At 44.9% G+C, this 15,531-nt stretch overlaps 1 protein-coding gene across 2 annotated transcripts in view; it reads left to right on the forward strand.

The window, feature by feature from the left end:
• The window catches only part of ASTN2 (astrotactin 2), a 598,062-nt gene that overhangs the window by 223,770 nt on the left and 358,761 nt on the right, over window positions 1–15,531 (forward strand). For both annotated transcript variants that reach the window (XM_090021411.1, XM_090021412.1), the window contains one exon: window positions 10,897–11,043. In XM_090021411.1, coding sequence (XP_089877537.1) covers window positions 10,897–11,043 — 147 coding nt within the window. The remainder of the gene's footprint in view (window positions 1–10,896; window positions 11,044–15,531) is intronic.

Genomic DNA, 15,531 nt, shown 5'->3' on the forward strand with positions numbered 1-15,531 from the left:
GGGGAAGGGCCAGCCCTGCTGGCCTGGAGCAGAGAGCAGAGCCCTGCTCAGGGTTGCAAAGCATCTGGGATGCTGGGGGACTGATTTAACTTAAATCAGGAAGGGGTCTGGGACAGGCATTGCATAAACTGGTTTGAGCCAAATCAGTTAAGTCTGATACTACCCAGGTTTATCTCAAACCAGTTTCAGCCATTTTCAAACTGGTTTATATGCACTGAACATCTGTTCTGTTACAGGTTTAAACCATTTTCTGATCACTTAATCTGGTTTATGTGTAATGTCGGTCCCTAACCTTGATGTTCTGCATTACCTTCAGACAGCATTTGTCCAATTCCTGAGGTTTCCTGTCACAGGCAGGATGTAGGCAGATGTAACAATTGCTGTAACGTGATACCAGTATAAGAGATTAGGATGCAACTGTTACCGCTGCATGCTCCCTGTCATGACATTGTTGTAATTTTAATCAGGTTTAACTTCTCCTCCTTTTGCTTTTTCCATTCGTTAGCCCAGCCTGCCATTCATTTTCCTCTCTTTTCTTACCCTCCCATTCTCATTCTTGTCACAAGTCAGACTTGTCTGCATAATATCTCCCTGCAAATTGCAGGCACCATATTTCAAATAAGTGAATTCTGGGAGATGGGGAGGAGAAGGGGGGAGGGAGAAGCAGTACTTGAAATTTTACTAAGTAAAGATATTTATTTAATGTATTGGACACTGACCAAAATGATATAACCCACTGAGATTCAGGTTATTAGGAGCAGATTAACAAAGACTTCAAGAGCTCTTCAAGCTGAATGGAACATGCAGGCTGCACAGTGAAGGAGCTTGGCTGGCTGAGTCCCTGACCTCTGGTGTGAATTATCACCTGAGGAGCCTTAATCAGGTACACAGAAGCATGTCTGATCCTCCTGCAGTAGCTGATGGGATCGTTTTTGTGGTATCTTCTCCAGCCTCCATCCAACACAATAACCCCTTCCGTGAACACAAGTTAAAATAGCCCAAGCTATTTTAATGTAGGAAGTGTTGACAGACTGATGTTATTTGTACATGTTAATGTTACCAGTCTTGTTAGCTGTGCCCTTAAGCATCTCAAACTCCCAAGAAATAAAACCGCATCCAGTCCTTCCCCTGTCTTATTCTTTCTCCATTTTGTCTTCTTCCCCCCAGAGCTGCTCAGTGAGATGTGAAGGGAATGGTCTTTGTGATGGAAGGTTGGCTGATGAGGGGAGAGAAAACCAGCTGTAGGGCCATAGTGCTGATTCAAATGCTGAGGCAGATAGAAAAAAGTCCAATCCATTCTGCTAATGAGAAAAGTCTGTACGGGGACACTAGAGTTGGACTTGGGACCAAACCTCAGGTCCAAACAACACTGAAATATGTGGCAAGGGCAGGAAACTTGAATCCAGATTCAAATCCTAGGTGGGGTTGCTGGGCTTGCCTAAGGTGCTTGGGAGGACAGGAGAAGGCATGCTCAAGGGAGAAGATGGCGGAAAGGAAGATGGGGAAGAAAAGCAGAGGCACAGTGTTTCATGGGGATTATAAACTTTTCCTTCTCCAAGACTTGGATGCGAGTCATGGGACTTAGTACATGATGCTCCTTCCCCGCCGTCTGCTGTCCTGCACCTGCAGCAGCATCTGGCTGGGGCATTGATTTGGAAGGGACTGTGCGCAGTCGGTTGGAACTTGGGTAAAGAGGGTCCGCTTGGGACAGACTGCGCAGGATGGATGGGGAGGCAGGCAGGAACCTTCTTAAAGCAGGCTGTTTGTCCCTGCATAAATTCAGATCACGCCTGAAAAAGGACTGTCCAGATCCTAAGAGATTGGCTCAGGGTAGGTCTACACCTCTGGGAAGATGGAGTATGAGCCCTGGTCAGGTCTGTGGGAAGGAGAAGGAGGTGGTCTAGCTATTGAGGTAAGGGGAGGAATGGTTGGCTTTTGCCCTGTCCAAGTACCAGTGGATTGCCCAGTTGATCAGGGGCTCTGCAAGGGTGAAGACGACCTGGGGAGCGAGCAGGAGCCTGCTAGCCAGCAGCCATTAGGCAGCGTTCTTCCCTCCCAGTGAGCAATGATCTACAGTGAGAGCAGCAATCCAGCGCCGCTGCTAATCTTTAATTGGTATTTGATTTGATTTAACATGATCTCCTGCTTGTAAAACACCTTGAGATGTTTCTCTGTGTGAGAGTGTCCTAGAAATGCTGTTGTAGTGTATTAACGAGTCTCTGCTGGGACATAAAGGGGGATAATTAGAGGCAGTGAACTCTGCCGCATGGGGCAGCCAAGCGCTTTCGAAGCAGTCCTCCCATGTGATCAAGTAGAAGTGTCCCAGGGTGTGTTGTTGGTGGGCAGGAGTCAGCAGGGTGGTGTCACCATTTCAGAACTCTGTCTAGGTCTGCCTGGCCTCCACCCCAAAAGTGGCTGAATTTTATTGCTGCCGCACTGAGATGCAACATACTTTCCTTATGCTAGAATCACTGTTTTCTCAGCAGTAGGTGCCTGTGTGTGCAACACACTGATGCACACTCTGCTGGATTTGTTATGTGTTGCTAAGCAGTTCAGGCTCATGATGTTACCTGAGGTGGATTTCTATATCCCCATCTTTCTCGGGAGGCAGAAATACATTTTAATATTTGAATAGCCTTGAAACACTATGTATTATACTATTATCTGTGGGGAGGGGGAGGGAAATTGCAAAGCACTTGGCACTTAACACTCACATATGGCTAATGCTATGGGATATGTGCTGATAAAGATGGAGTAATTAAAGTTTATTTTTTTTTATAGACTAATCTCCCAAGCATGTATTTATGAGCCTGATTTAGAAACATCATATTACCGCAAGCACAGGGTATTTGTGTTTCTTGTAAATCCATATGTGTTTGGTGCGTACCTTTTTGACTTAGGCAGTGCTCTCAGTGCCAGAGAGACAAGCTTAGAGGTTTTTTTTGCCCTTTTGGTGGGTTGGGGTTGTGGGGAGAGAGAGGCAACCAAAGCAGCAAGTAATTAGCAGGATGAGGAAATGAAATTTCAGATGAGACATGGTATATTTAATGTGTCTGTTTGCAGAGTGTTTACACTGGTGGCTTTGAATTTATCTTCATCTTGCAGCAGGTGCAAAATCTTTAGGGGAATTCGGTGCTTTGCAAGCTGTTTCTTGACTCCGTAGAGGGGTTCAGGCGAGCCAGAGCAAAGCTAATTGGCACCTGTGTAAGAAATAAATAAATATTAAGCACAACGGCACATGGTGGCAGGGGCTCTTTGCCCACAGCAGTGGTTGCTTGCATGGTTAGGGACAGAGACTTCTAAGGAGAGTTTTTATTTTTGAACTTCTTTTGTCTTCCAGTCTTAATTAAAGTGTAGTTAATTAGATCATGAGCAGGAAGAAACTCTGATACAGTTTAGAACTCTTTAACTGATTGGTTTGCTTTTATTTTCACTTTCCTTGGTTGTCTCCTGGGAATATGAGGTCAGGAGAAGAGGTTTCTCACTTCCTTCTATTTAGTAGGAATCCATTCTGTCCTCCTATTCAGCCTCCTCATGGTTCCTGTGTTCCCTTCCTTACCACTTCATCTCCTGTTTTCATCTTCCTTCTCCCTGCACTGGGGACAGCTCTTTCTCCCCTCTGATTCTTCTCTGCCATACCAAAGAAAAGCTAAGTTAATGAAATGTTGTGGTTGAAAATATTAAAATGGGGACATGAAGGACATCAGGCTCTGGTTCCAGTCTGACTAGAGGGCATCCCCAACCAGATCAGCTCAGACAGATTACACTAGTTGATTCCACAAAGCCGCATGCATCTCTGTCAGCTCATAACCCCTCGTAACCCATTAGCTCCCACTTTACAGGTTTGAAAACTGAGGCACAGGGCTGCAAAGTAATTTGCCCAAGTTATTTGACGTTTTTGATGGGATAAGGGCCAATGCTCAGGAGTTTTGATACCCATTCTAATTCCTGATACTTCTTCCAAGTCATAGGAAGAGAGGCGCAAGGAAACAGGCTTTTCAGCTTAATGGAAAGGCACTTAAGAGGACATGATAGCAGTCTTCAGATATCTGTAGGGCTTATATAAAGAAGTGGGAGAGAATACCTTCTCTGTCTTGTTGCACAGCAGGATACAGGTCAGTGGCTTGAAGCTGTAGCAAGAAAAAACATCGTCACTGTTAGAGCAATGAAGCAGTGGGATAGACTGCCTAGGGGAGCGGTGCAATCTCCATCATTGAAGGTATTCAGGATGATGTTGGATAGGAATTGCTTCGGAGTAGTTATACCTATGCTATACTATGGGTAGTGCCCATGCTTTGGGGCTTTGCTAGGTGCCACATGGGGCTGGAAAGGTGTTTTGTTTTGTTTTGAACGCTCTTGTTGCCTATATGTCAGGTTGTTTCTTTTTTTTCCCCACTTCCTCAGAAGAATTAGATGTTGGGTATAGCCATGGATAGGGATTTTTGGCTGGGGTGTGCCAGTGCTCCTGCTATGACTAAAACCTGGAGGTTCCTAGCTAGAGAGTCTTATCCGTCCACTCTGGGTCAGACTAATCACTGCATTTGGGGTCAGGGAGGATTTTTACCCTGTGGTCAGATTGGTATAGACTGTGCGTATCGGAGGTGCGGGGTACAGTTTGCTTTTCTCTGCAGTGCAGGGGTGTGATCCTGTTCTCTGGATTTCTCAAGTGTATTTTCACAATCCTTGCAGCATCAGGACACTGACTGCTGTTGTCCTCCTGCGTTACCTGTGGCAGGTTAGGGTGCTGTATATACCTTGTGGTTGTGTGACAAGGTTGATGCTGTCACTTTAGTAATAGGTTAGACAGCAATTTGTATGGGAAGACTTGGATAGGGATGATCCTGCCTCAGACAGGGGGTTGGACTAGATGACCTTCAGAATTCCCTTCCAGCCCTACTTCTCTACAGATTCAATCAGGCTTGGCTGCCAAACCTGGCCCTACGTCTTCCTACCTACCGGAGACTAGAGCTGTGGCAATTGTTTTAAGACTGAACTTCCCCTTTGTGTCTCAAAATGGACATCTGAATGTTTGGAGTAGTTCATGAATTCCCATTAAACTTCCTGAACTGAGTGGGCTGAGGGGGGAAAATAAAACGGAAAAAAGAAAATCCTGAAGAGTGGTTTGTTTTGACAGTTTTTAAATGGAACATCTCAGTTTTTCAATTCAAAATGTTTTGTCTTAAAATCTATTTCCATTTTGTTTAACCCCCCCTACCCAGGAAATCTAGCATTTCAAATGGTAACTCCCCCTCCCGCCCCCTGCCGTCAAGCAGTCAAACAAAATAGGGGTTTGCCAAGCTCTGAGATACATCAGCCAAGATGAGCTGTAGGCAAGGCGTTTCTCCTGTGGAGTCATTGATTTTTATTCATATTGATTGGGATTACTGAAGCAAACTTCTCTGGCCTCACCTGCTAGCCATCTTTTAGGGGAAAGGTGGGGGGTTGATTTCTTCTTGCCTATTCTTGGGTCTGGCTGACTGCAGAAGTGTGACTAGAAGACCGTGGGGTGGAGAGCCCTACAGAGTACTGCAGACACTGCTCTTCCCCAGCGTTGCTCACCCCCTGACTTCACATATCTGAATATGCAGCATTGACCCTCTCCCCTTCCAGCTACCCTCCCAGCACTGGCTGCTACACGTTCCATTTTCCCCTTGGCCACACAAGGATGCAATTCCCCCTTCGTTCCTCTTCTCCAAGTATGGCCCTACTGCTCCGATCAGAGTAGGAGCTGTTTGCTTCTTGCCTCCGCCATGCACAAGCACGGGGACAGGTGGAGGGGGAGTAGGGACAGCTTTGACTGGCATTTGGCAAGCTTTAAGAAGCTGCAGGCCAGAACAACCTGGCCCTGGTCCAAAGCAGGCTGGGTGGCTTCAATAACACAGCAGCAGCAGGGGACTCCCCTCTGCAACTGCACCAGGGCCTGGCAGCTTGGAGCTGCTCCTGCACCTCTGCTGCTTCTCTCAGCCTTGGGCTCCCTGGTTGGGGAGTGAGCACCGCTTCCAGCCAGTGGGGAGCTGTGCTGGGGCTGGGCAGCAGCAAACCATGTCCATGCTGTACCCCCTACCCCTGCCTCCTGGCTGCAATGCAGATGCAGCTGGAAGCTCCCCACTGGCTGGAAGCTGTGCCCATGCTGCAGCCAGAGTGGGAGGAGGTGAGGGGAGAAGTAGCAGTGACTCAGCTGCTTGCTGGCTTGCCCTGGCATGATTGTGGGCACAGTCAAAGGCCTCCAGCTGCATAGGTCAGATCCTGTGGGCCAGATCTGGCCTTTAGGCCACATGCTGCCAAGCTTGGCTGTTCCCTTTACTTCTGTAGCCAGAATAGTTGACTGAGCTTGCAAGGGAAGTAAATAGCTCTGTGAAGCGGATGAAGGAACATGCTCGCCTGTCATCAGAGCACGGTAGGGTCTAGGACTGGGCTGTGAGACTGGGATACAGATTGTTCTCTGCCCCTAACTTGGGACAGGCAGGAAAGGTCCAGGAGCCATTTCCTCTGGGAGGATTTCCCCATGCCCACACACACCCTCCCTCTCAGACCTTATGCTGCCCAACCCTCAGCCTTATTCCCTGAGGAATTTTCATTCCCACTCTTCCTGACCTTAAAATATCAGCCATGGTGTCAGTCATTCAGTTTACTTGGTTTGCAAACTGTTGTGCAGATATCTCAGTGGGAGTCCAGGACTTACAGAAGGTGGAAGGGGGAGTGGAGAGCAAAGGTTCAGAGCAGCAAAGCTTGGGTCTTCAGCCTAAGCAGGGTTAACAAGGCAATTCAATTAGTCCTGGCAGTTACTGGCGTACCTGCTGAGAGCTGGATTTGGGTACCCTTGGGGCCAGAACAGAATTGTTCTTTCTGTTTCCCTTCTTTAGCACTGACAGAGAAACCCCTGAGAACCTGTTGAGATTTGTTTAGTTAGCAATGGGTCATAAAGCATCCATTTCTCTGTGTTTTTAGAGGTCTGGAACAAAGCCATTTGTTTCCAGATGGGCATTTAAACACAATGCAAGAAGACTTATGCTGAATCCTTAGTGGTCTGAAGAGCAGGCTCTGGGGTGGAAAAGAAGAAAAAATGTCCCTGTGTTTAAATGATGAGGGAGGGATATGCCGTCTCCAGTGGTGTCTTTTAGATCCTGGCAGCAAACTGGCCAGAGGCTATAAAAGGCTGAACTGGAAATCCAACATGAGCCCCATCACCCATTGATCAGAGCTCCCTGCTTGCCAGCACTTGGTGAAATATGTTTGCAGTACTGGAAGTCAATAATTAGATGCATGTGATGAAAATTAACAGTGAAATGGTGTTGGGGCAGGGAGCTGTCATCCTCGGTTATGAGAGTTGCTATAAATCACCCTGGCCTCACATATCTGTCCCTATCTTTAGTGAGCTCAGATGTAAAAAGGCTTTCAGTATCTTGCACCATTTTGGGGTTGTTTTTTTTGCGGGGGGTTGTTTTGTTTTTTGGGTTTTTTTGCGGGGGTGGGGAGTGGAGTTTGTTCTTAGGGGCTTAAGACAGGATGGGGAGAAGGGACCCTGAGTTCACTTTCCATCTCTGTCACTGACTCTCTGCATGGTGGTTGACAAGTCATCATATCTGTGACTCATTTTCATTGCAAAATGGTGATTACCCTTGTCGAATGCAAAAGGGACCTGAAGTTTAACTTCTGGAAAGAGCTTTAAGATCTTGGAATGAATGTCAGTTTATAATGAGGAAAATAGGGGCTGTCAAGGCTGTTATGAATCAGAATATTCCCATTACCAGTTTGTTTGTTTTTGCCTTCTGGTAGGCCCCAATTGAGAGGAAGAGTATGGTACTGTGCACCACGTGCACATGCACACACACGTGCACACAGTCTGATAATAAGTGGGAAGGAAAAAGGAACACAGCAAAGTGGAAAAAGTCATACAGGAAATCAGTGACAAAGGTGTGAATAAGGCTAATTGAGTATTTTGAAGGGAGGATTGTGTGTGCAATACTTTATGGACACAAAGAATTTGGAAAGCGCTGTACAAATATTTCTTTTCTCTCGTCTCCAATCCCTTTGGTTCTTGAAGGAGCTGTCCAGCAGGTCAGCACCTCCTCTTAAGCACTGTATGTCAGCCAGACACAAGAGACATAATTAACCATGTTAGTCTGAAGTCAAGTAGAAGGCAGGATAGATTTTCACTGTATAGACTAACCAACAGCCACACTTACCTGGTCTGTAGTCCCTTTATCCCTCAGACTTTTTTCCTTTGGTGCAGCTGTTATTTTTAATTGAAAATGTTGTTCGTGTTCTGGATCCAGCTCAAATGCAACTTCCTTGCTCCCCTGCCAATATATCTAGTAGCAGAAATGATCAAATTATAAAGCAAAGCGCAGGAGTGCTAACCTGCTGGATGTCTTTTCTGTTCAATTTTCAAATGAATGCATTTTAAACCTCAGTTTGCTGATGAGATTGGGGGTGATGGTGGGGAGGGGGGAAATAGATTGAGTTCCAGAAATAAATAAATATGTCTGCTGGGAATTCAGAGAAGGATGTGATCAGACCTGATGGGAATTCAGCAATCGCTCTTGAACCCGTATAGATCATTCAGTGGTGGCTCCCATTAATTGCAGGTCCGTGTCCTGTCTTATGCATTTTCATACTCCTGAAACTGTACTCCCCTGGCATGGAGCTGATTCCCCAGTGTCAGAGAAGGGTTTCCTTTGCTAAAGACAGTACATCTTTCACTAGTTTTAAGTACACGTTAGTGCTGATGCAAAGTATTAAAGTAGGTACACCTGGGGAGTGAAGTTTTGTAACTAAGAGGAGATGCAGCACAAACAGCAGCAGTACAGATATCTGTACCCAACCCACCCTGCTCTGTCTGTGGGGGAGAGGGTAATTTATTATCGATGGCCCATGGATGCCTTGAATTTTCAGGTTACAACCGTTGCATGTCAGTTGTGATGGTGCAGTTCTGGGCAGTGGATACCTGTTTAGTGGGCCATGGGTGAGGGTGAGGACCACAGTCTCTTTCCATGGTGCAGCCACCAGATGCTACCACTGACTTGTGCTGAATGGGAGCTGTTGGATCCCATGAGACAGTTCTCCATCTTAACTTACTGTTTCTGTTTCCTTTCTTTATATAGTGTAGCTGCTTGGCGAAATGCAAATGTGAAATATGAATGAGCACTGGTCTAATTTGGTTTCCATAATGTAATGTGATGGACCAGGGTTTCTCGGTGAATCCTGTTCCCTGTGTCATTCTGTACAGAGCTGCTCATGATCAAGTTCTTTTTTCATTTGATTCCCTTTGCTAAAAAAACCATCAAACAACCTTTGCTGAAGCTGAGGGATTATGTTCCGAGTCCACCAGCAGAACACTGTTCCTGGTAGCTGTGAAGGGATGAGGATGAGGGAGCTCTTTAGCTTCAAAGGCCCCATGTCTACTGAATTATTTCTGAGGTGCCAGCATTCGATCATCCATGATGTTAGACAGATGCCCCTCAGAGATTGAAGAAGGAAGGCCTGGTATGACCCACACATCGCTCTGGTGTCAGGGTAGGATGGGGAGCCTTTAGAGTTGAGTTGGCCTGCACTGAAAGCTGTCTTCCTAACGTCAGAAAATATTTGAGCTAACACAAGCAAGAAAGCCCTTTGCAAGCTGTGCTTTGAGAGATGTTACAAGCTTCTGTGACTGGCAAAAGCATTCTGCTTGGAGTGTCTTATGCTTGTTTTGACTCTGGTTTGTTTGCACAGCTTGTTTTGTTGTTGACTGAAGTCACTTTTAAATGCCTAAAATGGTATCAGTATTAACAATTAGTAGATAGCACTTGCTAATTACTGCAACTGAAATATTTGTACATGGGTAGAGTTCTTGTGACACTGCATGTAGTTAATGTTAGCATAATACAGGCCTTCAGACCTGGTCGTTGTCGTTGTTGTCGTCGTCTTCTTCTTCTTATTATTATTATTAAGACTCAGCAAGTCTCAATACAATCAGTCAAGCAAGCAAAGTTTGAAGAAAATTGATTTTATAGGTTGTTTTGAAAGTTTAGGTTGAAAGATTAGAAAATGAGTGGTGACCTGGGTACAGGGCACTCAGTCCTTGGGCTCCAGGCGCTTTAAAGAAACAGATTTTTAAAAAGTCTTTAGACATCACTACTAAAAATTAGGTCCCTTAAGTTTTCTTAAGTTGAGCACTAGAAGATTGAAGCATATAGAGTCACCAGCCACATCTGAAAAAAATCACACTTAAAACAGATGGGCTTTAGAACTGGGCTGGCCCCAGTGGCCCAAGCCACTTAGACTCTGAATTAATCTTAAAAGAAAATGAATGAATGAAAAAATTCAGGTAGACCCTTGAAATGTTCTTCAACCTGAATGCTATCAAACTGATTTTCTTAAACATGGTTTGCTCTGAACTGCACTGCCCTTCTTCAGGAGATGCACTTAGCTGAGGTTGCTTTGCAATTAAATCTAATACTTTCACTTGCTTAACCTTCTAAGTTACTGATGAATTTAGGCTCACAGCCGCATTTTGAGCTGATAGATGTTACCCCCAATGGAAGGGATGAGCCAAATGGATGAGAAGGGAGCATGATCAATAGGCAGTTGCATGGGGCAATCATGATTTTGCTTTCTACTTCAGCCATTGGCTTTCAGTGTGATTTCTGAGGTGAGTCACTTATTTATCCTGTGCCTCAAGTCCTTTTGTGAGGATGTTTCCCTCCCTTAGAAGGGTTTTAAAAAGGCAGAATCCTTTCGAGATTGTGAAGCATTTTGTCCCTGCCAGCCGTACTTTCCTATGATCCTATATACTTGGCTGGGATGGTTTATTTGGGGACAGTCTTGCCTTGAGCAAGGGGTTGGATTAAATGACCCTATGAGGCTTTTGACATCAGGCTTTATGTATATAACCTATGTATATATTTGTTCTAGGTTCTGTGAAGAGTCCTGTGAACAAGACGGCTCTGACTCTCATCACAATCAGCTCCTGCATCTTGGCCATGGTATGCGGCACTCAGCTGTCCTGCCCACTGACGGTGAAGGTGACTCTTCATGTTCCTGAGCACTTCATTGCAGATGGTAAGGCCCTGAGAGCAACTCTGAGCTCTTGGGTGCATTAGATACCAGATCTGTTTCAGCCAGTGCAGGTCTCCTGAAATGTTCCTTTATTAGATCTCTTCCAAAAATTGCTCCCCTCAATCTTAACAGAGGGGATTCCTCCGAAATATACTTGGCTATAATACTTTATAGAGCCCTTAACTTCCTGCCCTCACATCCTCGCATCACATCATTTCCCCAAATGCTAGCAGTCTCTGCAGGAAGAAGAAAAAGATGACAGGCCCAAAACATGGCATTTTCCTCCCACCCCTCCTAAAGGGATCTCTCAAGCACTGGCCCATCACTTGCAGTAGCATCAGGTGTAGCATGCATTGCTGCTGCATGAGCTGCACTGTTCTGTGGGTGAGCTGGGGGTTTCAATCTCAGGTGCTGGTCATCTGGCACCAATCCTGCATTCACTTAAACTGTTTTGAAAAAGGAGCTGGAAGGTTGAGAGGAAGACACTGAAGGGAATTTATGGATTGGTTGTGTGGGGGCATTGTAGCTGGTTTGATTCTAACCTACCCCATACCATGCCTGATATCACCTGTGAAGCTGACTCATGTCTCTGCAGACTGTCATTTGAGACAAAGGGATGCCACCCCTATGAAAGCAAAGCAAAATTAGGTAGGATGGGGAGGCAGAAATCTTCTTATCGCATCCATTTACAATCCCCTGTCCAGCTGAAAATCCTAATTGCCCTGAATTCAACTGCTGGGATTTGCCAAGTAGCCCTGGGAAGCTACATTCATGCTCTCCCTCCCATTGGAGCAAAGCTGTTTATCTCCAGCCTTTGCTGCTCCATGGAAAGTGAAATTGCTAGTACTGGAGCAAAGCGAGAGAGGCTCTGAAGAATTAGACAAGGGCTGCTGTCACTATTTATTGCTTTCGCCAGCTTGGCTCCTTGTGTTTGTTGTGTTTCACTGACCTTTTCCATATAATGTGCAGTGAGCATCAAGTGCAACTTTTCAGCAACATGAGGGCAAATTTCATTTTCTTCCTGCAGATGGGACCCATTATTTAGTCTGTTCCAATTCTTCAGCTCCTGCGCTCTCCGTACTGCTTGGGGCAGGCTGATGGTGTGCCTTCCTCTGAAAGAAATGCGGTGCACAGCATCCACTAACAAGCGTTAGGTATGCGGTAGCCACAGTCTATCGCTCGCTAGCTTGCATATCGCACCGGTAGGCATTTGGTTTTGCTCCAGGAGTGGACCTTCTACTTTTGTGCTCTTTGTCAGAGTAGTGCTGGGCAGGCACTAAGCTTTAGTGTGGAGGAGAGAGTAAATCGGAGGGACCAAGCATGGTGAGATGGATTTTAAGTCACAGCCAAAGAACTGGATGAAAACTTACTCACTTGGATCACCTGGCATCAGACTGGATGTACAACCATGGTCTTTTTTGGCTTTAATATTTATCAATGCTATCGATATTTGCACTAACTCGAAAACCAAGTGCCCTGCTCACTCCAGTGACCTGAGTGAAAATGTTTCAAAGGAGCAGGAAAAAAAAAAAAAGGTTGGAAGGAACCTTATTATGATAAAGGATCGTGCCTACTCCAGGTAGAACCACCCCTGTCTAAACCACCCTAGAGGCTGATGCCCATAAGATTTGCATGTATAGCTAGGGAACCCACAAGAGTACTTGTGGGACTGGCTGGGTTGTAATGTGCTTCTGAAAAAATCATATTGAGGAACAAAGTTACCTTTTCCACAGGTCTCAAAGATGCTACCTAAATCTTAGCCTATAAAAATCACAAAATGAATTTTAGTGCATGTTGGGTATTGTATTATATCCAACATTTGGCCCTTGTCAGCTATGTTGGTTATGTTTCCATTTTGGAATCTTAAACGGAGCTGGGGGGAGGAAATCTCAATATTAAGAACAGGAAATGACATGGTTGTAAAATGAACCCAGTTACTTACCTACATCCTTAGAAATTATTATTATTATTTTAAATCCTGGTAGAAATTGAATAGCATGAATACTATTGGAGTTTTTACCAAACACGGTTGAGGAGTAATTGGTGAACAGAAAAGAAAATATAGAAGCCTTGCAGTGTTAAGGAGGCAGTTGCTACCGCTCTTTTGCTGTGCAGTGGCATCCAAAACTTAGATCATTCACAAATTAGTTGCAAATTATTATTATTTACTTTTGGTGTTGTGGGTGCATCCAGGAGTAGCATGTGAGGACTGCAGCCCAGTGTGCCAGGTGCTGCACAAATGCATATCAGACATGAGTCTTGCTCATTGTGCTTACAATTAAAATAGCTAAATACTAATTAAGATTCTTGGTGGCCCTAGGTCTGGGAGGAGGGGAGGTGGAGAGGGAGTATTATTCTTATTGTACAACTAGCTAATTTTAAGGCACTAAAAGCTAAACTGATTTGCTGAAGGTCAACTAGCCAGTGAGTGGTGTGAATTGAACCCAGGAGTCCTGCCTTTCAGGCTGCAGTTCTAACGGATGTCACTGTGTCCTCAAAAATAAAATAAAACAAAATCTAATGTGACTCCATAGCATTAAAGTGAAAAGGAAGCCAGTTATGTTCCCGTCTCTAGAAAGAGGGTGGCACTGAAAATTATGCAAATACCCAGAACACTCAAGCGGAGATGACAATGAAATACCAATAAAACTGATTAATATCCTTGAAACTGGGGGAAATGGGATGATCTCCAATCCTGCCTTTAATGACTTTTCTAAAGAGAAAGTGGTGAGAGGACTGGTGAAAAGGTTTGAAAAAGAATTAAAATGAGATTTGTAATGAAACTGTAAAATATAATTATAAACTGTGAAGCATTTTTTTTATTATATTTTTTTAAAAAGAGAAACACAGTCAAAGGCTTCGAGGCAGAATCGGAAGCAACAAAGACAATTTGCAGTGAATATCAGTTTTCCTGAAATCTCATCATTAGATGCACTGGCATTCAGAGCCCCTTGTCTTGGAACAGAGAAGTGCTTAGAGCCATTCCCTCCTTTAAATAACAACAAATCCCCAGGTAGCGCCAGCCTGGCAGAAAAGTATTATAAAACATTTAAGGAGATCACAGCATTAAGCCAGGACTGGAAATGCTAATGATGCCCAGTAAAGTGTGGTTGGCTTTGCTTTTCCCCTGTATGAATTGTTGCTAATTTCAGTGTTGCACAAAGGGAATAACCAAGTTTGACATTCAGAATTGGAGGCTGATTTATCTGTTTGGATAGCAGCTCTTGTAATGTGTTTACAGAAAACAGAGGGAGGGGAGACCAGAGAAGAAGGCTTCTCATTCTGTTTCTCCCAGCTAAACCTGAACAGAGAAGCAGCGAATAATGCACTGAGGGTCTAAAAGGAAACTGGAGAGCACCTCTCATAGTGAGGCCTGATCTATATTAGGCCATATTTGAATTTTCAAGGAGATGCCTTAAACTTGGGAAAGATGGGACTTGCACTCATGTGATCTTACCCTGATTGTAACTAGGCGAAGCAAGGTCCTTTCCTGAGCTGGTGCACATATCAGTATTTGAGGTTTGTGCTGCCATTCCTACATGGAGAGCATGACACTGGATCTGATTTCCTTAGTTGAAACAAGCCTTTAGAGCTTTGATCAGTGCTAAAGCAGCCTATTGCATGACCCATAACTGTATGCTTGATAGCTTTTAAATGTTGCCACACACATAAATGCTTTGGTCTTCTCAAGCTGTGCTTTCTGGTATTTGCATGGGAATAAGCCAGTCCCTCTGATCAAGGGGTGGATAGGAAACATGTTGGAGACAGCTCCAGGTGCGAGATGAAGGTGCCCTTGTTTAGCATCTGGAATCAGAACTCCGGGTAGAGGTGATATCTTTTATTAGGCCAGCGCAGTTTCTCAGTAGATGCCAGTGATCAAGGAAGTTACAAGCATCCCCACCTCTCTGGGAAAAGACAAACAAAGGCAGAGGCTGAAGAAAAAAATCCTTTCACAGCAGATGAAGACACATCTTTGAAGGGAACTTTAAATGAATGTGAGCCAACTTCACTTTACCCAGTTCCAGAGCCAACCTGCATGAAAGCAGAGCAGCAAGGGCCACATGACCTCAGACATAAGCAGCTTTCCCCTGCAGAGCAAGCTGTGGCATTGGAAGGAGAAACACTAAAGCAAAGTGGAATGACAGTGATCAGGTAGGGAGTTGCAGAAACAGATGCTGAATGAAAGCGAAGGAGAGCAAATGCATTGCACCAGGCTGGATTAATAGCCCAGTTACCTTTATTGCCCTTCCTTCTCTCTGCATTCATTTTCTTTCTTACATTCACTTGTTTGCTCCTTTTTCCCCTTCTCAGAACAATTAGTGCTTGATTCGTACAGCTGCTAACCCTTACTTTGATGGGGCAGACAACTAGTGTAAAACCCCAGTGTGATCTGTCTCCATCCCTTCAAAGCCTGCTGAGTGAGGCAAGGACAGGCAGAGGGGTCATCACACGGGCACTTCACAGCTTTCTGCTTTTTCCATCCTTTTTAGG

Source organism: Crocodylus siamensis, chromosome 11 (genome assembly GCF_052110815.1).
Source record: "Crocodylus siamensis isolate JL-2025a chromosome 11, ASM5211081v1, whole genome shotgun sequence".
Lineage (NCBI taxonomy): Eukaryota > Metazoa > Chordata > Crocodylia > Crocodylidae > Crocodylus > Crocodylus siamensis.